The sequence below is a fragment of the Myotis yumanensis genome, unplaced genomic scaffold (genome assembly GCF_028538775.1).
Source record: "Myotis yumanensis isolate MYYU_CA2020_CCGP unplaced genomic scaffold, mMyoYum1.0.hap1 SCAF_1, whole genome shotgun sequence".
Lineage (NCBI taxonomy): Eukaryota > Metazoa > Chordata > Mammalia > Chiroptera > Vespertilionidae > Myotis > Myotis yumanensis.
The window spans coordinates 147,120,508-147,146,466 of record NW_027223752.1 but is presented as its reverse complement, the minus strand read 5'-3'; the positions used below and the strand labels follow the sequence as shown (position 1 = coordinate 147,146,466).

At 45.7% G+C, this 25,959-nt stretch overlaps 1 protein-coding gene across 1 annotated transcript in view; it reads right to left on the bottom strand.

The window, feature by feature from the left end:
* Positions 1–3,350: 3,350 nt before the first annotated feature.
* KIAA1217 (KIAA1217 ortholog) overlaps positions 3,351–25,959 on the bottom strand; it is a 306,068-nt gene continuing 283,459 nt past the window's right edge. Inside the window, 10 exon segments of the mRNA XM_070432834.1 lie at positions 3,351–5,010; positions 5,012–5,362; positions 6,042–6,164; positions 6,692–8,341; positions 8,452–8,529; positions 12,826–12,945; positions 15,952–16,116; positions 16,845–17,026; positions 21,091–21,274; positions 22,605–23,001. Of these exon segments, the coding sequence (XP_070288935.1) occupies positions 4,867–5,010; positions 5,012–5,362; positions 6,042–6,164; positions 6,692–8,341; positions 8,452–8,529; positions 12,826–12,945; positions 15,952–16,116; positions 16,845–17,026; positions 21,091–21,274; positions 22,605–23,001 (3,394 nt within the window). The 3' untranslated portion in view covers positions 3,351–4,866.

Here is a 25,959-nt window from a genome sequence, read left to right as displayed (position 1 = left end):
GCCCCCAGGTCCCCTCCACAACCTGTGTCTCCACAGAAGAGCATGGTCCTTCATGGTTTGTAGCAGGCTCTGCCATGGCCCCTTTGGGAGTGTGTAGGTATGAATCCCTGTACTTATTGCATACTTCAGCCTCCCCTCAGCGCTATGACAGAGAGGTGCTACAGCAGGGGTCCTGACCCAGGCTTCCTGGGGAGAATATTCCAGGCAGAGGGAACCCCTGGGGCTCGGGCTTGTCTGAGGGGCAGAGGTGGCTGTGATGAAGGGAGCGATGGGGCAGGTGGTTTGGGCTAAGACCAAGGGCAGGGAGCAGCAGATCCCATAGGGCAGCAATGCCTGCTTTCCCCTGGGAGCGCCTCCTTTGAGGAATTTTACACAGAAGGGACAGGAGGGTAGAGGGCGGTCATGGCCCCTTTCTCTGGGGTCACTCGGTGAAAGGCCATTCTGTGTCCAGGTCATGTAAGGTGTGCAGGCCTGGCAAGGTGTCCCCACTGTGACTGCCCACTGGTGGAAATAAAGAACTTTGATTGCAATCACCGCACAATGGTCTATTTATCCCTGAAGTTTCCTGCCCTGACTTCATTTCTAGGTGAGTGAACTTTTTCTGTGAGTAAAATACAACCGCCTGGCTGGGTTTCCGGGAGCAGATGTCAGAGCAAGAAGCGCTTCTCGTGGCTCAGGAGGTGGAGACTCCCTGCTTCAGGAAGGGCAGGCTCTGTGCCAGGGTTGTGTGTGTGTGTGGGGGGGGGATGGGGGGTGGGGGGGGGGGTGAGGGGGTGGGGGGGGCAGAGGCACTGAGGCCGACTCAGGCATGGGTGCGTGCGGGCCAGTGAGCACAAACCCAGCAAGGGGGAAAGACCCAGGAAAGGAGACAGAACACACCAAAGGCGAAGTCTCCTTCCTGAGAAATCTTAGATCTCTGATCCTTCTGTAACCTTAGGTCTAATCTAATACTGCCTCCCCCGACAGAGCGGGGACTGTGTTAGGGGCCGTCTGTGCCCCGAGCCCTGCAGAGGGATGCTGATTGTTAAAGGTGCAAGCTTGGTCCCTACTTCATCAGTAGGAAAGAGACTTAATCTCATTTGTTTAATATGGAATCTTTGTAGGTAAAGCCCTTCAAGAAAGCCAAAGATAGAGAGTGAAAAATGTGCAGTCTGCGTAGCAATATGGGGCATGGGTACCACTAAAGGGAGCCATTTGAGGGTGTGGTGGAAGCCGACTGGTTGACCCTCTTGCCTCCAGGTCACCAGGGTGAGCCTTGGCCTTTAAGGTGGCTGTGGAGTTGGAAGGCAGGAGCCCTCACAGGTCTGGGGTTCTCTCCTCAAAAGTGCTCTTGTAATCACTTTGTCCCCTTTGGACATGATCTCCTCAGGAGAGTAGATCAGAGTGTGTGCGGTGGCCTGTGACCCGTGGTGCATTTTCCTGGACAAGATCACCCGATTACTTTTGCAAGATTATCCGTTGCATATTCAGTAGAAGCAACTTCATCCCTCTACTGCCTCCAAAACACTCCTGGTTGCTCTCCAATGCCTCTGCGTTGACAGGGCCATGGGGAGGGGAGGAAGCTAGTCCCCGCTGCAGGGCAGGCAGGCGGCTGAAGCGCCTGATTTGTCCTGAATCTGGCAGGGGGGGGGGGGGGGGGGCGCGAGGGGAGTGGTCAAACCTGCTCTCAGTGCCCAGTGGAGTATCTCCTTTTGGTCACAGGTCTTGCCCCGGTACTCAGGGATGGGCCCCAGCTCCACCCCTTACCGCCAGCAGGCTCTGGGGCGGGGGGTGGGGGTGGGGTGGGGGGGTGGGGGGTGGTGATTGGGGGTTCACCTTTCTCCCAAGCCTGAAAACCCACCTCTCTCTTCTGAGGCTGTGGTTCTAGGGCCGTGGCTCTGCCCCAAATCCATGTAAGTCTTTGTTTTACTTTGGAAAGAATTCCAGTCACAAGCAGCATTAAAAGGAGAGCGGCCTCCTCCATGTGGCAACACTATTGACCGTTCTGTGTTGCACCTGCAAGAGCCCAGCGCCAGCGCGAAACATCTCCGCGTCTGGCTCCTCCGCAGGCCTGTTTGTGCCACCCCCGCCCCACGGGAGCCTCTGAAGGTCCATCCTTGCAGAAGTGATGAAGGCGACCACAATCCTAACCAACCCTTCCCGAGTGTGTGGTATGCGCCGGACTCCGTCTTGGGAATTTTCTGTGCTTCTCATTTAATCCTCTCATCAGTCCTAGGTTCCTTTACTATTCTCCGTTACTGATGGGCAAACCGGGACATGCCCAAGGCTGCAGCACCAGCCGGTGGCCCCGATTACGGACTGTAGAATGGATCGGAGAAGCCTCCGTGGTTTATTTAAGAACCTTTTCCCGATATAATAATTTGTTAGTTGAATGATGAACTTAAAAGATAATGTAGAGAGACGCTACTAATAGTATTTTAACAAAAACCTGAAAATCCAGCCGCCGCCTGTCTAACATCACCCACCTGAGCTGCTAAAGGAACCGAGGTGCCTTTTTAAGTGTGGCAGGCAGCTGTGCACACCGGGTCCAGCCCCTCCAATGATGATGGTTTCCCCTCCAACTTCCTGAGGAGGCAGGCAGCGCCTCGCTGGGTCTGTCAGGGGCCACGTTGAGTCGTCCCCCCCCCCCCCCCCCCCCCAGAACTGTCCCTGTCCGTTCCTTCATTACAAGGGTTGAAACTGGTCCTCACATGTATGTCCTGCCAGAGCTCTGGGAGGTCTGAAGTTGCATTGAAAGCATGAGCCACAATCTGTTCTTTAGCTGCTGACCCAGAGTCTCAGCAGCTCATACACAGGAGCAAATGCATGGGCGTGCAGTACCCGTTCCATCTACTTTAGCATATTGCAGCTGTTGAGTTGGTTCCAGGAGGCAACTGAAATGTTGGAACCTCTGATACCTAAAAGGTTTAAGGCAACTTTCCTGAGTGTTACATACGTCAAACATGTGATTATAGTTACTATAATGAGTAGAGACAGGGTAAAATATTTCTGGTGAAGGCATGCCAGCTCAGCAGCCCGAAGCTTGTAAACACTACCACCGGGTGCTAAAGTAATAAGAAATATTGCACTTTACATGAAACCACCAAGTTAAACATTTTGGAGGCAACAAGTAATGATAAGCAGGTTCCTGAGACTGTCCTAACAAGAACAGTCTATTTATATATTGTGTCTATTTATAGATTTACAAAAGTTTATCAGTGTGTCAGTCCATTAGTAATCTGGGCATTATTTTCACGAACCTTTATCCCTATTTTTTAAAGGAAAACTAAGTGTAATGTTAGTTATATTTCCCTTTGTTAGTTATATTTGTTTAAAATTAAGAACTCAAACAAACAAAACAAAACACATCCTAGTGATAAGGACCGTTTATTTCAGCTTACTTCTCCTGGAATTCAAACAGGAAAAAGCCGGTCGGAAGAGCCTCTCTGGAAATGAAGGTGGAGGCTGTGCCCAGGTTTGCTTTCTGTCAGCCGAACCTCGGTGAGCCTCCGAGAAGAGAGTCAGCAGGTCACGTCGGAAGGCACCACACTCACAGTGAATTCATAACACCTCGTCATGAGTCACCTCAGAGTTTTCGGAGAAATAGAGCTTTCAGAACACAGGTTTGAGGCTGCTTACATGTCCCTGATAAACCCTCAAAGCCCAAACCATTTCCCTTGGTAACAGTTCCGTTTCATTCTTTGCCTAGGACGCAGCTATAGTAACAAGGTACAAAAAATAATAAGCATGCAGCCCTTTATTAGTTTTGCAAAGTCTCTGCTTATAGTTCTGTATATTACATGACTGTGTTATACAAATACAGTTATTTACAAAAACACTCTAGCTGTGCAAACTTGTTACTTTTTAAAAATGTATGGAGAGTCCCATTTCTGCCCATCCCAATATATAGTTGTAAAGCATGCATAAAAATTAACTTTGGTGTGGGAAAACTACTCTATGTGCTGTCACATATAGTGTTTTTATGTCTATTTATATATTTACAAAAGTTTTTCAGTTTACAGAACAGTACAGGAGTGTACACTTCAAAATCCACAATGTACTGTAATAGTGTGGGTTGCCAGGTCTCAGAAAACAAAGGAAGGGGTTAGATACTGCAAAGAAAACAACAAGAGAATCCCAATATGTTAAAAAGAAAAAAGAAGAAGAAGAAGAAGAAAGAAATGCAAAGAAAACTAGCTTGCTTGGGCTGGCAAATTATTATACATAATTTTCATGGCAGTGCAATTGGTTTGATAAATTGCTTTCTACATATGACCCTGGGTTGGCCTGTTGTCTAGACACTACTTTCAAATGTACAATGCTATAGTATCAAAATGTTTTGGCAAAAAAGATCTTGAAAGGAACCATGAAGTTTTGACAAAAATAGAAATCTGTAATAAAGCTAAATAACACTAAAATAAAAGGAAATATTATAGTATCTCTTTTACAATTTGTATAGTCGCACTTGCGTATTTCTCTGTTCACTTCTAGTCTCCGTAATGAAAAATATTTTTATACAAAACATACTAAAATTCTGGAATCATACATGTTTTACATGCTCAATACATTTTTTCCTGCCTCACACACATACCCTTCTCTCTCACCATACTCTTTCTGTAACACATGCTTACTTCATTGAACAGGTGTTGAATACAGACAGTTAACACTATGTAATTACAATAGCAACAACTAAAAAATAAAAACCAAGTCAAACAAGCTTTACTGAAATCTATTAATCCAGTATTTAGCACATACTTAGCATGAAGCCTCAAACAGTACAGCAATATGTTACATTCTCCTGCGAAAACAGTTGTTAAAAGACTGTTACATTTTTTTTTTCTAAATTTTTAAATGTAACTCCAACTTGTGCCTGATAGGGTGTGGCCTTTAAGAGGTTTCCTTTGCTGTGAATGGGGTGGCTTTGCTGGAACTTCCATTCTGTGCCTTGTAGCTGGTGAGGCTGGGAGTATGGATGGTCCTGATGCTCCTGGCACCTTGGTTCAGTGAAGTGGGGGAGGCGGGGGAGGGGGGGGGAGGGGGAGCAAGAGGGAGGGGCTGCTCGGCCATTGGGAGTCTGCAGTGAGAATGAGAGATGGTGACCTTTACCTGTGTGAGTGGGGCTCTGAAACTTTAAGGAGCCGTTAGAGACAGAGGGGATGAGGGAGGCCGAGGAGGCGGATCGTCCTGTTTGGGGGCTGAGAGGGTTAGAAGTAACCGGTGGTTTAGAAGCAGCCGGGTTAGGGAAGTTAGAGCTGTCACCGCTAGAAGAGGGCAGAGAGCCGCTTTTCCCAGAGCTGGGAGAAAGGGCTGGGATCTTAGAAGCAGGTAAGGAGGGGAAAGCAGGCTTACAGTCCCCACCAGCTTTCTTAGCACTTCCATTAGCCTGCAAATAAAGACGGCGGAGACAGTTTGTCAGAAAGTTGGTAACACGATCGTTGCACAGGGTCTGGCAACACAGCCCTTCTGAGAATAATTCAATAAAAGGCATCCACCCCAACCAAACCAGTTCAAGGCCTGAGCTAAGTCTCATTGTGCTGTACTGGGCCTGGGAGAAAACCCCAAAGTACAGAGCAGAGGATGCACAAAGGAAGAAAGGAGACCATGTCTGGGGTCTGGGGCTGGGTCAGCCATGCGTCTGGGTTATGAAGGGGTGAGGGTGGGACGTGGAGTGTTAATGTGCCTCTAATGCAGTGCAATCAACATAGACGTTAGTGGGGGCGACTTTCAGGACAGTTCAACGACAGGTTTGTCTGACTCGGTTTCTCAGGGCGTCCTGATGAACCACTACATTCGCCAAAGAAAAGCCAACCGGTGTGGCAGCTTGTGTTAATGGCTAAACTTGGGACTCACAAAGTAAACGATGTTTTATTGCAGGCATGCAAAAGCGTGGAGAAAAGTTCAACAAACAAAGGTTTTTAGACTTTCTTCATGCCCCAGATCCAGGAAGTCTACACAAACCATAGCTTACAAAGAAAAACACAATGTTTGGTATAAACTAAGTCAGCGACTTGCTTCACCACTGTAAGAGTGTCCATCCAAAACTGGTTTTAAGGTAAAACTACCTGACGATATTGGCGGGGATCCTGCAGTTTGGTCTGCTTGCCGGGCTTGTCCAGGCTTCCGGGTCTATTCTTGGAGCTCATGGGGACTGGCATCCTGCTGGTCTGCGGGGTCCCCGCCGGGGCCTGTGGGGAAGAAGAGCGAGAGGGGGGAGACAAGGGAAGCACGTGAGTGGATTATCACCGAGGCCGGCCCACCGTGTGCTGAGGAGCTCAATGTGAGAAGCCACAGCCCTACATGCAGAACAGATCTGGGAGACGGACATCAGAAGACACCACGGGGTTAATTCCAAGAATCAAACAGAATAAACTGCTCCACTACTGATCAAACGGATTTTAATGTGAGTATCAGAGCAATCACTTTAACGGCAAACGGATGACTCGGCATCCTTGCGCTTACCCAACACCAATCAGCAACAGAGGTAAAACCAGAGTCAATTAGCTGTTAGACACCCAGTTGTTGTTGTTTTGAAGGGGAGGGAGAAAGTGTGAGAGAAAAGTATCAAGGCGAACAGACAAAAAAATAAATAAAACATAATAAATGAGCCACCTGAAAGGAAGCAAGTCAATCACAAGACACCTTTTGCTAGTGGTGATTATGGCAGATTTAGGAAAGCAGCTGGGTCTTTTCATTTTCCATCAGACCAAGATACCTTACGTGAAGCTGAAGGTATTGATGAGGGGGGCTCTAGGGCAGTGGGAGCTTCTTCCAGAACTAGCAAGGCTCCGGGAGAGGCCTCCCGGGCTATGTGGGACGAGCTGGCAACAGAATCTCTGTTGGGAGAACATGAGGTATCAACGAGGGCTTTTGGACTCATTTCGCTGATCGTGTTTTCCAGCTGTTTGATGGTCTGCTCCAGGCTGTCCAGTGTTCTGTAGGTGTTATTTCTAATCTCATCAGTTCTGGAAATGGAAGATGTGTTCTCCAGACAGGGCAGCCCCTGTCTCCGGAGCCTGTTTTGGGGGGTGTCTTCGGGTGGAGAAGACTGAGTGATTTCGAATCGCTTGGCTTCTTTGTGCTGCTTCAAAGTGCCGTCCTCTTCCTCCTCTTCGTAGACCACCACCTGCAAGGTCTTCTTCCCCGTCTTGGTTCCTGTGCGAATTGCCTGAGTGAGAGCGGCGAGTTGCTTTTTAGGGAATTTGAACTTGAACTTTTTCTTGGGGCTTTCCAACTGGTCATATGCCGCATCACACTTGCTTTCTGAACTTGGAGAATCTGCTCGGCCGCTCGTGGTCAGCTCAGCCTTATTCATTCCCTGTCCTCCTGACACTCCGGTGTCTCCTGAGAGGGAGTGTGGCTGCAATCGGCTCTCAGCCTGCAGTCCTGAGCAGGGGCCTGGCACAACCTTCTGGAACTTTTGGGAAGTGTTATTCTGGACCACAGTGTCTCCATTTTCCTCCTCTTCCTCCTCTTCTATCTTTTCCTCTGTCATCATTCTCTCTAATTCCTCATCGCACTCCTCAAATATGGTTGAAAGTCTCTTATATGCAGATCGGATGTCCATGGGCTCGTCAAAAATGATGATGACTGGTTTCTTGTCTAGGCACACAACTGGCTCTTCATTTTCAGTCCCTTCTTGTTGGGAAGTCATCTCTTTTTTGGCATCAATATTCACCGTCTGTACATCTTCTCCCTTCTTGCTCACTATATCCCGGACCTCCCCGCTGGAGAGAACCTGGACCGCAGTTCTGGTAATCATGAAGGCGATGTTGTCTGTGGGTGCACTTTCCTCAGTGGGAGAACTTGGGGTTGATTCTCTGTCCTCATTAGGCTTCCCATTATTAGCATGCCAAGCCCCCTTGGGTCTTAGCACAACTTGGCCAAACTCTGTCACAGGAACTTCTTGATCTTGAGTTTTGACATCACAAATACTCAATTCAGTTGACCTACTGGGAGAGAGTAGGTGACATCTATCTGCATTTTCTTGATCTCGTTGACTCATCTCTTTTGTCTTTTCATAATTCATCTTCTGGTTCTCAGGGTCAGATGGAGGGCCCTGCAGTCCTGAGATTTTAGGCCCTTTGCTTATTTCATCTTCTAACAAATTGGTGCCAGGGAAACTGGAATTGACCTTAGACACATTTTTCTGGGAATAATTTCTACTGTCTCTAAGTAAACTCTTATTGGGTATGGGATTTTCCTTCATTAAGATGTCAGTTTTATATTCTGATGTTCTTGAGGCATCAAGAATATCTGATGTTCTTGATGTCAGTTTTATATTCTGATGTTCTTGAGAAATACTATTCTCCACTCCTCTTTCCCACTTGGGACGGTCACTATGTGTAGGAGCCCCTGAGGTGACCTGCGAGGGAGAGTGGAGGAGGGAAATGACATGCGTTAATCAGAAATGGATCTGCAAAGGAGGCTAATTAATCTGCATGGTATCGGCTGGAACACGGACGGGGAACTCACCTTTCGGGATTCCATTTGGGGGCCATTTTCATATTCAACATCAGATTTCCGTACGTCTTCATGGAAAAATTCCAAATTCTGGTAGGATAGTGTAGGACATGTTACTCCACAAAACCACACCTCCTCCCACAGTGGACTATAACTAAATTGTTCCTTTAATTACATTTCCAAAACATGCGGGCCAACCACATTTGTTACACACCGGTCCAAAGCCTATAGCTCTGTTTACCTTGGGCTGTTTTGTTCGCCAACTTCCAAAAATGCCCTGTGTTTGCATAAGATGAAAATCTCAATTAGCAAAATATCTCAAGAAATTCAAAACTGGTGGGGGAGCAACGAAGAGAATAAAGAGACTGATTCTGTAGGAAACGTCCTCTTTTCAACATCTGACAGTAAGCTTGGCGGAAGCGGAAACCAGCATGGGGTGGCCTTGCAGAAAGCACACTACGTCAGCAGGCAGAGTCAACGTCTTCTGCCTGCCACTTAATCGTGTCACTTTAGGCAAGCTCCTCCACTTCTCTGGGCCTCAGTGTTCTTGCTTATAAACTGAGGCACTAGACCAGCAGATTGTTCATGTCCCTTCCAGCTAGTTATTTCAGTCCTATCAGTTTTGTTTATGGAAAGTGTCCTCCAAGGACATCTGCACTGGTAGGGTGTAGGACTTTGAGATTTAAAAAAACAACATTCTTTTTCAAATGACAGATTGAAATATACTCGCAGTTTGTACTTGCACTTGCCAAGGAAAGTGTCAAAATAGCCTTCAAAGTAATCACACCAAGATGATCAAATCCAAATTCAGTGTGATAATGCTGCTAAAATATCATCTAAACATTTACAAAACAGATATCTGAGGCTAGGATTGTGACTGGCACATCATGATTAAGATTTTATTCTCTATACAGTCTGATGCAGAGCAAAGAGACATCCCGAGGCTCTCACCGAGGTTCCGACCAGAAGAGCCCAGCATGGAGGACCCGGAATGGAGAGGGCTCCCCGGGGAAGTGCGCCCTTCCCCGCATGGCTGTCCCAGTAGCCTGGGCCCTGTCACAATGCTCACACTAACCATGCCCTGTCATTTCCAGGGCACTTCTGTCCTTTCTTCTTGTTGCAGAAGCCCAAGAGGAAGAGGTGAGTTTAGTAGGATGGGACATAATCCCAACGAGGTTGTTTGGTTACAGCAACGACAGCGTAACAAAGCACAGTAACCCAGGACCCCGCCAAAGTCAACCCAGAGCAGTCCTACCACCCTGGTTAAAAATGGAAAGAATGTTCATACAGGTTAAGGGATAATACACAAACCACAGACTCCCTGTAAGTCACATGGAAAGATCGCACAAGGTACGAGGTGCATTAGCCAACAACACCAGTTCAACTTCCCCTCACCCCCAGGAGGCCCCCAAACAAGTGCAATGAATGACTCAGCTGCTGTAGTCGAATGACATAATATCTTTTGTGGGATTTTACATTTAGATGATTAAACAATGAATACAACAAGTAGAAGGTTTTAAGAAAAAGAAAGGAGGCTTGGGCCCAAGGTTTCAATTCCATCTATGGAGCTAGCACATTAGGACCTGCGGAAGAATTTATCCTTGAATCAGGGAAGGAACAGCCATGTGATCTAAAGAAGACACCTGCACAGCTGATGTTCTGCTGGCCCAGGTGCTGGGGGTAGACCTGCTCTCTGTTCTGATTGGTCAGGATCCCAGTCATACCCATCATGAAATATTTGGAATGCCACCATGTGAGACACGCATTGTAAGACAGATGGAGTAGCAGGAATACTCCAATGGAAGGTCACTAAGATAAAGTTGCCAAGCTTAGGTTTCACATGGCCTATCATTTTTGTCACTGGGCTAGAAAAAAGAATGGGTGTATCAAAGCAAGTGCATTAAATTTATTCAGAGTAGCATGGTCACAACTGTCATAGGTAATCTCACAATGATTTCTTAGATAGTCAAGATTGAATAATTAAGCCTCATTAATATCTACTTATGGGCTCTGAGATTTGGATTGTTCAGACAACTGGTGAAGCAGGCTCAATACACATACAGGCAATAAACCAGAATTAGAGACAGAATTATAGGACTACTGCATAAATGTCAAGAACTAGGCTAATGCTTTCTGATGACAGAAGAAATATTTTAAGAGGTATAGAAAAGGAGATGAGTAGCCCAGGAAGAGGTTAATGACAACAATTTGGGGACAAGTCTGAAACCCACATTGTATATACTACTCAAATACAAGTCTGATACTGATATTATGGAGCAGATCAACCTACTCAGTATAATTATCTAGAATAAGCACTTGTGATTAAACCCAGTGTTGGGCACTCAAGACAGACCTGCTTATTATTAGCCGATGGACCCCTGATTGAGATAAAAGAGATGATTGGGATATGGGTTTGTAATTGCTGGACAAAACATCTCATGCAAATTTCAAGGCAATTAGCAAAATTCTACAATGAGACAATAATCTTCTCCAGAGGGATCTTCAAGAAGTTCCCAGTTTCCAGTGTTTTAGACAAAAACAGTCCCATTGGCCCAAATATGCCCTATAACTCAAATGCGCTAGGGTCTTCCATGGCCTGGTCTTAATAAGGCCACATAAGAGGATTCCAGAGACTGAAAAAACAATATATTTCCAATATGACTGCCATGGATTCAATCCAAATTAGTAGGAGGTTCTCTTCATGAGAAAGATTTATCAACAATAATCTCATAACCTCCCGTGATGTACCGGGAGATCGCATGTCGCCTGGTTACTGGCTTCTTGTGGCAGACTCATTGTACACAGGGCTCTCTGCTGGCTGTGAGCCAGGGAGGAGTAGGCAGGGGGCTGCAGGCACCGGGCTGTGTCTCTTGAAGGGTTGTATTAGAATAACTTTCGATTTCGTGACCCTTTAGCTCAGGGGTCCTCAAACTACGGCCCGCGGGCCACATGCAAATACAAATATTGTATTTGTTCCCGTTTTGTTTTTTTACTTCAAAATAAGATATGTGCAGTGTGCATAGGAATTTGTTCATAGTTTTTTTTAAAACTATAGTCCGGCCCTCCAATGGTCTGAGGGACAGTGAACTGGCCCCCTGTTTAAAAAGTTTGAGGACCCCTGGTTTAGCTCCTCACTGAGCTTATGTGCAGATGGACTGCGGTGCCCACTTGGACTCACAATGTGCTAGCCGAGATGTTTGACTTCATTTAAGGGCAACTAGAACCTCTGAATTCTGAAATATACGTTCTGGTGAGACATGTTAGGACTTGAGTTGATCATAATAAACTTTCTATACCAGCGGTTCTCAATCTGTGGGTCGAGACCCCTTTGGGGGCTGAACGACCCTTTCACAGGGGTCACCTAAGACCATCGGAAAACACATATATAATTACATATTGTTTTTGTGATTAATCACTATGCTTTAATTATGTTCAATTTGTAACAATGAAAATACATCCTGCATATCAGATATTTACATTACGATTCATAACAGTAGCAAAATTACAGTTATGAAGTAGCAACGAAAATAATTTTATGGTTGGGAGTCACCACAACATGAGGAACTGTATTAAAGGGTCACGGCATTAGGAAGGTTGAGAACCACTGTTCTAGCCTGACATTTAGACAGCGACTTCATTCAAATAAGATGGCTCTCTTGCCAAAAATTCATAAAAGTTCCAGGTCTAACTTAATGTTGAAGTTCAAACACTCAGGCTTACATCCTCTCCCTAAAGTACTGAGGTCATGACAATGAACTTTTGTTCCAGAGCCTGGACATCTGTTTTGAAGCCATTTGAACGCCACAAAGTATATTAGCACTAAAACTATACTGAACTTCTTATCCTGCAAGGTCTACTTTGAGAATTTGTAATATAAGAGAATTCTGCTGGGCATCTTTACACATGTGTGCAGATACATGTGTGTGTTTCCATGAGCATCCACCTGAGGACAGCCTCAGGTGTGCAGCTCTGCCCCAAGCTTCCTTCCTGGAATCTACGACTTTCACTGATTTTTAATATAGATGCTTTGGTCCAGGAGATAGGTGAAAAATAAGAAAAAGTGCTACAAACTTGGTTGGTGTTTCTTTTTTATGTCTGTAAGAGTCATTCTAGACAATCTTGAAAGATGTATATTCTTTAGTTTGTGAAGATAATGCCTCAATTCTGCACATACTATTGAACGCTGTGCACGGAAACAATGCATCTGCTCAGAAAACCTCAGCCAGTTATCTCTGAATTAAATGCAAAGCGGTGTCTCAGTTCATTGTCTTTTTAAAGGCGAGAGGAAAAGAGAGGGCACAGAAGGACAAGCGCAGGAGCGGTTAGTGTCAGAGCAAGGAAAGAAGGGCTGTCCGACCGCGTGGCAGAGTGTAATTGCCACGTTACCTTCTTCTCCTTGGGTGAGACTGTGGCCCCCGGCCTACTGTCTTTAGCGTGACTGTCAGCCCGGGACTGCTCAGCATGACTGTTTGAATTTACATCCATAAAGGAACACTTCTGGAATGCCTATGGAATTAAAATACTGAGGTTAACAGGATTCTGTGTATCGAGGAGGAAGGAGGAGACAGGCAGGTAGGGAATCAATCTAGAGTGTGGAGACCGCAGCCCTGTCCTGCACGCAGGTCACACCAGGGCCGGATGGAAGGCAGCACCTTGAAAACCTGCTTCCCTTCTGGCCTCAGGCCCACAGAGCTGGTGAGAGGACGGAGCCTGGGGCCAAGGCCTCTTGATTTCTGGGCCACAGCAAGATAAAAGGACACAGCCCTTGCAGAGAACACCCTTTCTTCCGGTCCAGGGTGAATTTGGTTTGCGCTTAGTAGGGCTTCTTGTTTTGACCTTTCAAAAATATTGAATATGTAAATGAATTAATGAAAAAAAAACAACAACCAAGAAGCCATCTTTTCTTTCTTTTTTCTTGATTATTATTTTTTTTTACCAGACTCAATTTCTTTATTGAAGCTATAGAAAAAGGGCACAAGATATTAAAAACCCTTAAACCTTTAAATAAAAGTAATGCTTGCCAATTCATTGTCTGCAATAGTAACATGGACTCCGTGCTCCGAGGTGTTCTGAGGCTCACTGAGAAAGTGGTGCTGTTCAGCACCATGGCATTCTGAGTGGCCTCGGAACTGCCTGAGGCCTAGACTTGTTTCTGAAAACTGTCCTGGTTTTAGTAGCCACACCAGCTCATGTGAGCACGGAGCCAGGAGAGGAAGCACAGGCTATGTCTGCAGGGCAGAGGGGAGCGGCAGGGTGATGGTGAGAGCAGGAGACACAGTAACCCAAGAACCCAGGTTTCTTGAAATCAGAGGTTTTCAACACATCACCTGGTTTAAAAAATACTATTACCCAGGGCTCACCCAGAGAAAATTAAATCTGAATCTCTGGGCTGTAGGACTTTAAAAAAATTTTTCTTATGTAATTCTAACAGCCAGCCAGGATTAAAATCTACTTATTTAAATGAATCATCTCAAACAATTCTTTCATATTTCCTTAATGTCAAGTACTATCATCTAGAAATAACTGCAGGCAGAAAGAATAACCCATGCCCTCCCCAAGTGAACGTCTCATCGATGGTCCAAGTAAGAACGGAGCTGATGCCCAGGACTCTCCCCAGCCGGCTTTCCACTCTCTGCGGATTCCCTGCTCCCGCCGCTCCGGCACCCTCCTTGTTGGCCCAGAGCTGCCCAGGGCTCCGCTCACGAAGGCCACTTGCCATCGCTGTTGGGCTGTGAGACCCTGGACTTTGGAGCCTGTGGTTTCTGATGGTGCCTGTTGACAGGAGCATGAAAGTTGCTCCACAGTTACGCTCCTCGTCCTGCCGTGGGGATGAGGGCTGTCTAACCAGAGCCACTGGCCAACTTTCTGAGCAGCAGGTTGGGTCCCTACCCCAGCAGGATGGCTGGGTTTGGTTAAGTTAGGGTTAGAGCACGTACTCACCACTAGCACCTAACCACCAATAATACAACAAGAAGCCAGATACACCGCTTTTGTAAAGCTTCCAGGTGAAGAAAGCATCGAAGATACTCAGACTTCGATGGAGGGAAATATTCTCAAGTGATGGGCTCTAAGTGGCTAGAACAAATATATTAATTTTCTTAGGAGGCTAGTGCAGGATTATTCACAAGACTAACACTCTCCACTTCTTGGCTTATTAGTAATTGTTCACCGTGTACAGATTTACAATGATCTAGTGCTCTGTCACCATTTGAATCAAACCAGGCCATGACCCATTCACACCCTAATTTGGGGCCAGATGCTACAATGAATGGCCCTAGGATCTGCCTACACATCTTAGGACATGCACCAATCCCAGCGACAAGTAGGCTTGACATGCCAGGGTCAACAGCCTGAGGGTCCTCATTGGATAACTGGGTGATGGATGCCTCCCTGCTCCCAGCTGTTTCATGAGTTGCTAACTTTATAAATCTGTGATTCCTATGAATGAAATTCTCCAGCCATTCTAAAAACTTGTGCGTAATCTGATTGGTGGAGGGGATGTCCCAGTCCAGTCTGTGAGTTTTAGTGAGGCTCGAAAGGCTCGTGCATGTGACCATCAACCAGCAGCCCTGTGTTCCCTACAAAATCCAAGCAGCTCCTCTTTAGCGGGCATTACCACGGAAAGCAGAGTAGGACAGCAGCAGGGGAAATGACATGCTTTGAAAGCTCTCCCTATTCCAAATGCAGGATGCAGATCTATGGTTGTGGGCCTGCACACAACCATGGGTACACTGGTGAAAAGTAACATGTTTTGGAGCTCCAAGAAAGTTGTGATCTTACCATCTGAAGAACCAAATGGGTCAAAATGAAATACTCTATGAACAGACTTTGGTCTAAGCATTATGCATATGTCTTCAGTTAGTCAAGTTCTTAGAACGTATATGCAGGGCAGATTCACTTCCACAATCTGAATGTGGGATCAGTTTTGGGTATAGCCCATGCACCCCATCTTTAATCCTAAGAGCAGACTGTGGTAATTAGTTACAAATAAAAATCTAAAAATAAATAACAATTTCTTAAATAGGCAAGGAAAATGATAAAGACTATTTGGCTTTTGAGACTATTTGAAAAGATGAAACTGACATTGAGTGGGAACCTTGTATGGAGTGAAGGAGGCCACATGACTCAAGTTCAGTCATTCTAAATATCAAGGCCAAGTTACAGGACCCCGCCTGAAGTAGGGGTTCAGCAGTTCTTATCAAGAGATACCATGGCCAGTGTTTCTGATTTCCTTTTAAATTATTTTTTTAAGGGAAACAGAGACTATCAACACTGAAAGGAAGAAAAGTAAATTCTACCAGCCAGAGCTAGGAAAGCTTGCAGTTGATTTTTTGTGTAAACTTCCTGAGTTGTTCCATGGAATGGTCATTCCTTATACACATCCTAAAGGTGTGCTGAGAGCCCAGTGAAGGCCAAGGCCAGCCTTCTCTAGCCAAGGAGTCTGTGAGAGATGTAGGCGGAGTCCCTGATGGGAAGAGCAAGGAGCCACGGTCAGTCACTGCATCCACATACCTGGAGTTCTGCCATGATTTTGTCTCCTTCTTCTTCCTCCTCCTCGTCCTTTGAGGAGCAGGTAGTGACTGGAGGTGGGGATGGAGTCCACGCTGAAGCAGGCTCCTCTGCTGGGCACTTTGTGGCTCTAGCCTGCAGGCTTGGTCCTGCATCTTCACTGCTTGCCTATGGAAGATTCAAGCCACAGATGTTGGCTGAACACCCCCAGGTCTGGCAAAAAGAGGGAGCGACCACAGAGGACCTCGTGTTCCCTCACTGCCTACTAAACTGACTTCCTGGCTCTTCAAATTGAGTTGAAGGGCTATTTTGTCCACTTGCATTTCGTTTAGGTTTTTGTTCATGTAAGCTACCATTTTGGTGAACGGATTGAAGAATTATAATAAAATTGTAACTCCTCACCATGCAGTGCCTGTAAGAAAGGTCCTCCCATACTATCTTCCCTTGAAACTTGAATTTTACATTGAACATAAAAGATAAAACATGCCATGTGCCATGCAAGCTGAAGCTCATTAAGCATCTCTGTGTACGGATGCCCTCAACCATGTTAGCGCATCCCAGTTATCATTGTAAGGTGGCCTTTCTTTTGCTTCCCTCTGCTACCCTTATTTTCAATCTCACGATGACCTGCTGGGGAAGTAGCTTATGATTTGCATTTCACGTCATTGCAGCTAAAAGTCAAGTAAGGATAAAACTAGTGTTGCTGCATCCAGTCCAGTAACACGGGCTGACATTTATCCATCTGTGGTACTTCCTGCCCTTCCAGTTTTATTTGATTCTCTGCTTCTCTTCTCTGCCTCAGTGCTTTCTATGTTCTAAATGAGAGCAGACATGACCTTGTCTAAGGGAATCATATGAACCCAGAGACCAGTTTGCCAGGCCTTGACCCATCTGACCTTAGTGGTGGTGTTCTCCTTCCTGCTGGTGTAGACCACGTCGCCAGTCCTGGTGGTGGTGAGCCCGGATCCTGGCAGGTAGCTCCGTCTCGGGGGCGGGGGAGGAGGGGGTGGGGACTTGCCCCCCAACCTGTCCAAGTCCTGCTCGGAGCTTGGAGAGTCTTCTGTAAGACAGTGTGCCACTGCACAATCATCTCCTTTCAAGATGACGCTCAAAAGTCCAGTGTATTCCTATAACCTTGATACATTCTGATGCAAAATTTTCTCTATTCTCTCCATCGTGCAAAAATTAATGTAAAAACCCTGCAGCCCAACTGACTTGAAATCCTGGAAAGATCTTTCACAAGCTAATTAACCCCTCTGCCTTGGATTTCTTGTCTGTTAAATGAGTATTATAACAAGCACCTGACCACTGGGGTGCCCTGAGGATTAAATGACTTACTATGCATAAAGCACAGTGCTTACTGGCTTATGATAAATGTTATGCAACTATTAGCTGTCATTATTAAACAAAAAAAGCTACTTGGAGAGATGTAAAGGCAAATCAGACCTAAAGGCAAATGCAGAGCCCTGCATGGTCTCCAAAGCCCCCAACCCCCAGGCGAAAAACAGCCTTCGGAGGAGGCACTGGGCAGGGGTGTGTTAGAGTAGAATATGGCCAAGGAAGGGGCAGAGGGAAACTGGGAAGCACATGGGAACAGAGAACAAAATCACGGGGAAAGTGGGGGCTTTGGTCCTGGTTATGGGCTTGGAAAAGGCTCTCTGCTAAAGAACAGACAGCAAATGCAGTAGAGAGAGAATTGTTAGTATTGACATCTACTCAGCCTTCCCCAGGAAAATGCTCAGGAAAACAGCCTCATTGCAAAGCCCTTCCCCAACCTTCCCCACTTCAGCCCTTTACAAACACTGCCCAGCAGTTCTCTAAAGTGGTAGAACCAGAAATTCAGGGTCTGCACTTATAGCTGGGCTTTTCCCAACTCTCTCTAGGGTAGTGATGGTGAACCTATGACACGCGAACTCATTTTTTTGGTTGATTTTTCTTTGTTAAAGGGCATTTAAATATATAAAATAAATATCAAAAATATAAATCTTTGTTTTACTATGGTTGCAAATATCAAAAAATTTCTATATGTGACATAGCACCAGAGTTAAGTTAGGGTTTTTCAAAATGCTGACACGCCGAGCTCAAAAGGTTCGCCATCACTGCTCTAGGGACTGGAGTGCTTGTCTTTTCTGAGCAGAGACAGAGTTCTTTAGAATGCTTGACACGATCCCATTTATAGTGGTGACAGACTTGCCCAACTGGTGGCTCAGTGGTTGAGCATCGACCTATGAACCAGGAGGTTAGGGTTCGATTCCTCAGCAGGGCACATGCCCAGGTTGTGGGCTCAATCGCCAGTGTGGGGTGGGCAGGAGGCAGACAATTAATGATTCTCTCTCACCATTGATGTTTCTCTCAGTCTCCCTCTCCCTTCCTCTCTGAAGTCAATAAAAATATATTCAAAAAAAATAAAGTTGTGACAGACTCGGGAAATCATGAGGGTGACATGTCAGTGATTATTCATGGTGGACAGTTCCTGTCTCATGCACGGGGGTGCTGGGTTACAGGGCCCCGCAGCATCGGGGCTGTGCTGGTTGATATGCCAGCAGCCTGGCCTTGGGATGGTCACCTCCAGGTTGGGTCCCTCTCGCAAGCATGTCAAACTCACAGCTACCGGGCCACATGCCTCAACATAGGCTGGCCGACCCAGGTCTCTCCTCTCAGGTATGATGACAGACTCCCTCTTTGAGCAACTTATTCAAGCTCCTCTCGGCCCTCTTCTCACTAGCCCTGACCTTGATCTGCTGAGCCGAGCTTTAGCAAAGAATCCAGTCAACAAGAATCCCCCATTCTTGATATCTGACAAGTTCTTCGTTCCCCACCCTGATATTTAGGTCCTTGGCCTGCCTTTCGCAGGAATCCCGCCTGCTGCACTCAGAGCTGAGTCAGTCTCTCTCCTCTTGGCAATAGTCTTGAATAAAGTCTTCCTTGATGCTTTTTAACATCTGCCTTTGTGAAGACTTTTGCTTTACCATTGACTGAGGCCACCATTCCCCAAATTTTCCATTAATATTTTTGGGAGCTATCCATCCTTCCCCATTATATATAGGCAGACAATTCACCCAAAAGGGAATACAAATGATTTTTTAAAACCCTTAGCTTAGAATTTTGCCCCATTAGTAGACAAAAATAACATCCATGACAAATAAAAAAAGAATAATAGAAATCAAAGTTTACAGAGAATGGATGATACCCTCACCCACTTCTAGTGGCCTGGACATTAGTAGACTCTTTTTGACAAGAAACCAGGCCATGTGTTAAAAAAGAAAACAACAACAGTAAGAACATTTTAACTGAGTGAAGATACTTTGGGGAGTAATTAAAAATATAATTTATGCAAACTTTTTTTAAATCTGAAAGAATAAAAATCCCAAATGAGGTTAACAAAATGTATTGTTACTATTTTTATTGTACAAGCAGGAGAAGGAACAATTATAATTTATTTATCATTCTAAATATATAACATTTTCTTTTTTTATTTTATTTTTATTGTTGGCACTATTACGGACGTCCCCAATATCCCCCCTTTGCCCACCTCCACCCAACCTGTCCCCCTTCCCCCTGGCCATCACCACACTGTTGTCTGTGTCTATGGGTTATGCATACATGTTTTCTGGCTAATCTCTTCACCTTCTGTCATCCAATTCCTACTCCCCCCTCCTTTCTACCATCTCATTCTAAATTTATAATTTATTTGTAATTCTAAAACATCAAAGGAGACTCTATGACAAAAATTAATAATAGGGAGAGCTGAATTAGGAAAGAGAGAGCTGCAATGAGGAAGATCATGTTATTTATTAGAAATTCTCCATGGGAACTTTGGGAGAAACGCCGTGGTGGTGAGAGCAGACCTGGGCCCTTTCCTCTCTGGTCTGTGTGCCTGACCCTCCAGGGGCCTCGCCAGGCCTCTCACAACTGGCAGGTAGGGAAATAGATCAAAAACCCCTCTTAGCACAGACTGAGGGGGAGACTTTCAGTGAGTGGAGCTTTAGAGCAGCTTTGTGGAATGAAAACCTGGAGTGTTACAGTGGTTAAACTGTGGTTATAAATTTCCTTGACAAGTCAAGATGGCGATTCCATTGCAAATTAATTTTAGTTGCTGGACAAGGTCTCATTCATTTAGTGTGACACATTGGGCCACAAGTAAACAATGATGTCACATAATTTTTTTTTTTAATCCTCATCCTAACTCAAGAATTTTTATTGATTTTTTTTAGAGAGAGAAGGGAGAGAGAAACATTGATGTGAGAGAGAAATATCGATTGGTTGCCTTCCATAAGTATCCTAACCAGGGAATCAAACCCTCAATCTTTTGGTGTATGGGATGGCCTTCCAACCAACTGAGCCACCTGGCCAGGCTAGATGTCATATAATTTTATTTTATTTTATTTTATTTTTTAAATATATTTTATTGATTTTTCACAGAGAGGAAGGGAGAGAGACAGAGAGCTAGAAACATCGATGAGAGAGAAACATCGATCAGCCGCCTCCTGCACTGGGGATGTGCCTGCAACCAAGGCACATGCCCTTGACCGGGATCGAACCTGGGACCTCTCAGTCCGCAGGCCGACGCTCTACCCACTGAGCCAAACCGGTTTCGGCGTCATATAATTTTAATATCAGAATAAAGCACAAGGCTTGTAATAGCTTAGAAACTTAGTAGGCTGAGTTTTTAAAAAGTTATTTTATATTATTACTGACATATTGAGGCTTAACTTCCATAGTTCAGTTGGTTAAATTTACAATTTAATAATTTCGATTTAAAAAATACAATTTCATCTTACAAGCAATTATCCCCCTGGGAGCTCATAAAAGCTGGCCTTTTTTTTCCGCAGCATATGAAAAACTCCTGCTTTGGATGCAGGCCTCATACTCGCCCAGCTGGTGCTGGGAAGTGTCATGAATTCACAGGAAATGCAGAAGCTGGGGAATCTAAAAGTTCCCTTATTGGGCATTGTTCTAGCATCTTAACATAGAACAGCGTCCCACTATGGCTATAGTTCTGGTTTCAAAGTAGTAGTGAAGTTCTAGGGACACCTGAGAGATTGGTTCTCCCAATTTTTCAATTTTATAGAATTCTTAAGAAGTGAGAGCTTGGCCCCACCCTGACCCGAAGGCAGCCAGTGGCAGCTGCCAGCACCTTACCTGAGAGTTCCAGCCTGTCCCCCGGAGCATCGCCCTTGGGCTTTGGGCCCGAGGCTGGGGGCATCTCTAGGTTTGGAATTGACTTCATGATATTGGCCTGAGCTTCTTCCAGGAGCTTCTCAAACTCTTTCCCATTATAGTGGTCCAGATTTTGTCTTTTCTCTTCCCATTTCCTTTCCGCTTTCTGAAGGAAAAGAGCAGGTGAAGAAAGTTGTTTAAAACAGAGGGAAAAGCTAATTAATTGTTTAGAGACTTCCTGTTGGGTGGGAGGAGGTGTAACATAGTTAAAGTGTTGGCAAAATAACGCTCTGGGTTATGTGCTGCGGGACACCTGGCAAATCAGACAAACCTGCTCTCTGCTGCCTCTTCTATAGCTAAATGGGCTGCATTTAAGCACGTGACACTCATTCATATTGCAGCAAGCTCAGAAATCAAATTCATTCATTAAACGATGACTGAGCACTTACCAAATACTTCCACCAACAGTAAATAAAATGGGACACAGACATGCTATCCTAGGTAAGTATCCATAACCAAGTTTTTGTTTTCTAAATTGAGCTTTCATCGTAGAGATGTTCAAACAAACAGAAATAAACACCAAAACACTCACTAGGAGCTAAGAATCCCATGTCTTGGTTCCACTTCTGTCAAAGACTTGCTATATGGCTACTGGACCACATTTTCTTACTTTGAAAAAGGGGAGGGGGTGAGATTACTTAGATGACCTGTTTATGGTACAAAGTCAGCAACAGTTGATGACTTCAGGGCACACAAATACCACATGAAATGATTCTTGATGTTTGCAGTTCTATTGCTTTGTGTCATCAGCAGTGCTTGGGCAAGAATGATCATCATATTGAAAACAGGCATTGACAAAAAAATTACTCATTTCTGTAGATTCTTTTAAAAATTGAAAATGAACTGTATGTTAATAAACACTGACTTTACAATCATTCAAAGTGTGCATACATTTCTTAGGACATCATATCGTATGTAATAAAGAGGTAATATGCAAATTGACCATCGTGCCCTCACAACATGGACATGGCTGCCTACAACCAGGCTGGCAGGGAGGTTAGTGAAGGTTGACCAAACGACTGAACAAGCAAGCTGCATGGGGCAACCAGGCCAGTGGGGGGACTGTGAGGGGTGACCAGGCCAGCAGACGGGGGCAGTTGGGGGCAACCAGGCAGGCAGGCAGGTGAGTGATTAGGAGCTAGCGGTCCAGGATTGTGAGAGGGATCTCTGACTGCCCCAGGATTGGGCCTAAACTGGCAGTTGGACATCCCCCGAGGGGTCCCAGATTGGAGAGGGTGCAGGCTGGGCTGAGGGCACCCCCCCTGCATGAATTTTGTGCACCAGGCCTCTAGTATATATATAAACACATTGTCAAAAAAAATATAACTCGGATACATATATGGACTATCTCTACTGCCAGGCTGTAAATTCTTCCAGGGAAAGACCATGAGTTACACTCCTCTATGGGGCTACAAAAAATGAAATTAGGACTCTACCTCAATAGACACCGCCCTGTTCCTGGCACTCACACTGTGGATTTCCTCAATGAACAAACTCTGCATGGAGGAGCCATTCATGGGTGCCTGTGGAGACTGAGTTGCCTGTGATGACTGGGGAGCTGAGGTCACTTCCTGTGTGACAGTCGGAGGGCTGGTCGGGTGCTGGGCAGGGTTGGGTGGGGCGGAGGAGAGCTGGGAGGGCTGAGTGACCACAGGAGAGCTCTGTGCATGGTGAACCGTCAAGGGCACCACTTCCGACTTCACGTCTCGAGGGACTGCTGCGCCGTGGAGGGGCTGGGACGCCAGGACTTCTGCGGCGGTGGCCTTCTCCATGGCCACGTACTGTGCGGCCTCGGCTGCATCTGTCCCTTTTAAGAGCCCATCGGTGACATGTCTAGGAGGAAGCATGCACAGCAGCGTTAGCTATGAAATAGGTGACTTTTATTTTAATATTATGGTGTATGTGAATACAGTGCCATCCCAAAGCCAGGTAAGCTTTTGTTGCAAAATTAAAACATTCTAAAACTCAGGGTAGCAACTCAGGGTTGAGGGTTTCCATAGCTACTTCCCAGCAGTGAATTTCCTCCTACCTATCTCTGGCAGCTGCTTTCTCAGTCATGTCCTCAGGAGGTGGCCTGCTTTGCTCTGTCCACTAGCACTGTTGTGCCCTGACTCACAATTCCATCACTGCTTTGGGGGCGGGGGGGAAGTGGTCAAATGATTCTAACAATGTCTCCTGCAGCTGATCCCGGCCTGGAGGGCCCTCACAGATGCAGTTCTAATCCCCAAACCTTCCCGACACCCCAGAATCTGCTCCTTGCACTTCAAATGGCTCAGGAGGGCAGTCTATGTTCTAATGCTCACTCTTCCTGGTGCGAGCTGGCTTCCCCACCGGGACTTGACCAAGCTTCCTGCAAGGTCACCATGACACCAAATTGAGCAGCTGGGTTAGTTCTCATCTTCTTCTGCTTCCGGGGCCATGTGATGCTCTTTGTCCACCGACACCCATGGTGCAGCGAGAAAGACATGGCATTGGGGTCAGACAGACTTGGGTCTGAACATCAGTTCTGCCACGTTCTACTGCTATAACGCCAGGGACGTCACCTTTTTGAGTCTCAGATACTTTTCCATAGAATGTGATCTTGACGATGATGCTGACAGCTGATGTCTTCCCTAGGGTGGTTGTTCAGCTTAGTGTAAAGTTATATATATGAGACAATGTGAGACTTGTACCTGACCTGTAATTTTTAATTAGTCTCTTTCCCTTCATACTAAAATGTTCTTTTTGATTTGAAAAAAAAAAAGACACTATATTCTATGAGTCTCTCCTGCTACTCATGTCTCTGTTCCTTTTGCTGCTTAGTTTCCCTACCCTGTCCCTTCAGCCTCGAGGATGCCCAAGGACCTCTTCCCTCCTTTCCCTTCTCTCACTCTACCATAGCCACCTCTTCTACTTCAAATCATCATCTTCACGAAGGCAACTTCTGATTCTAAATCTCTCTCCCCTTCCTCCTCCCACCTCCCCTCCCCATTAGGCAGGGACACCCTTCTGTCTCTCTCTCTTGAACCTCAGTCCACATTCCTAAGGGTCTAGTGGGCAGTTGTATTTGGTTATCCTTAAAGCACTTCAAATTCAATACGTATCAAAACATGTCAGCCTCTTCCCAGCTGCTGAGTTGCTCTTGTCACCTGCGTTATCTCCCTGCCATGGCATCAGGACACAGGCACGTCCTGTCTTCCTCATTGTGTCTCCCCAGTGCCGGATACAGCACTTTACATACATGAGCTACCAATACCAATTAATAGTGCAAAGGCTTGTGATGGGCAGCCAGATGGCAGCTAAGATTTCTTTTATTTTAAAAGTTAGTTACCTGGGGTTGTCATTCTGACCACTGAGCATTTATGGGACAAAAAGTCATGTAACATTCAAAACACACATCACATCTTTTTTAGAACTTGATTCCCTGGAGATGAGGCAAGCACTGAGCTCCGTCCCTCTGTGCTGGCTCTAACACTTTGTTTTAATTGTTTTTCAGGGGAGAGAAGGGAGAAGGGGCAACACTGTCTGCCAGCCCGTTATCTGTTTCCACTTAACAAGGGTGGCTTGTTCTGGGCTTTGCGGATGGGTTACCACATTTAGGGAAGAGCTTAATGAAGAATTCTTTTACCAGATTTTTATCCTGCTGGAAGAAAAAGTTCACTCCAGCAACTTAAAATGAGTGGACCTATGAGAAGATGTGTCTCAGGTACAATTTGTTCCTGTACTCAGTCAGATGTGGTCTCTGCAGGAGGCCACTGCTGGATTTCAGAATTCCTTCGGGAACTTATGCAGGCCATGCTTATCATGTTTGCATCTCAAAGGAGGCCTTTTCTTGAGGTCATTGTTGCTAGAAAAATCTCACTTGTTCCTCTGGTTAATAATAATTCATCTGAAAGTCAACTATACATTTATTTATCTTATAAATCTGATCACATGTTTACAGTTAATGACTAAAATTCTCCCAAGAAGCTGTCTTATTTGTTCCTTCTGTCTGTGACTTGCTCTCAAATCTGGTCTAAGAGCTGAAGGCTAATGTCTCTGCAATTACCTAGTTCTATTAAAAACAGAAAACTCAGGGACAGCCCTGTTGGAAACTGGTTTAGTTTTGGTAGTTGTGTCTACTTCCCATGTGAGAGAGAAAGTTATAAAAGGGCAGGGTTCCTGTTTGTCTTTATTATTATACTAGAGGCCCAGTGCAGAAAATTGGTTCACGGGGGCTGGGGGGAGAGGGTCTCTCAGCCCAGCCTGCACCCTCTCACAGTCTGGAAGCCCTCGGGGGATGTCCAACTGATGGCTTAGGCCCATACGCCTGGCTTCTGGGCTTCTGGCTGAGTGGCGCTCCCTCTGTGGGAGTGCACTGACCACCAGGGGGCAGCTCCTCCACTGAGCGTCTGCCCCCTGGTAGTCAGTGCGCATCATAGCGACTAGTCATTCCACTGTTCGGTTGATTTGCATATTAGCCTTTTATTATATAGGATTCTTAACACCCAATACCAAGCTGGACAGGCAGACTGTCCAAACATTACTGACTGCCTGGGTGTGAGATCAGAACCAACTCTGCTCACTGGAGTCAACCTATCACTTCCTATCCTGGCCCCATCTCTGACTTCCAGTGAACTTCCTCGAAGCTCAGATTTTCTCTAGACAATGGGAATGAGAATGCCTGCCACATAGGGTTGCAAGTTAGGACAGTGTGAGCTAATATTTACAAAGGCTTAGTTCAGTGCCTGGAACATAGGAAGTGCTCACTGACATGAACTATTGTTATGAGTGTGCTGAGAAGAAAGAGATCTAATTGTCACCCAAGACAGA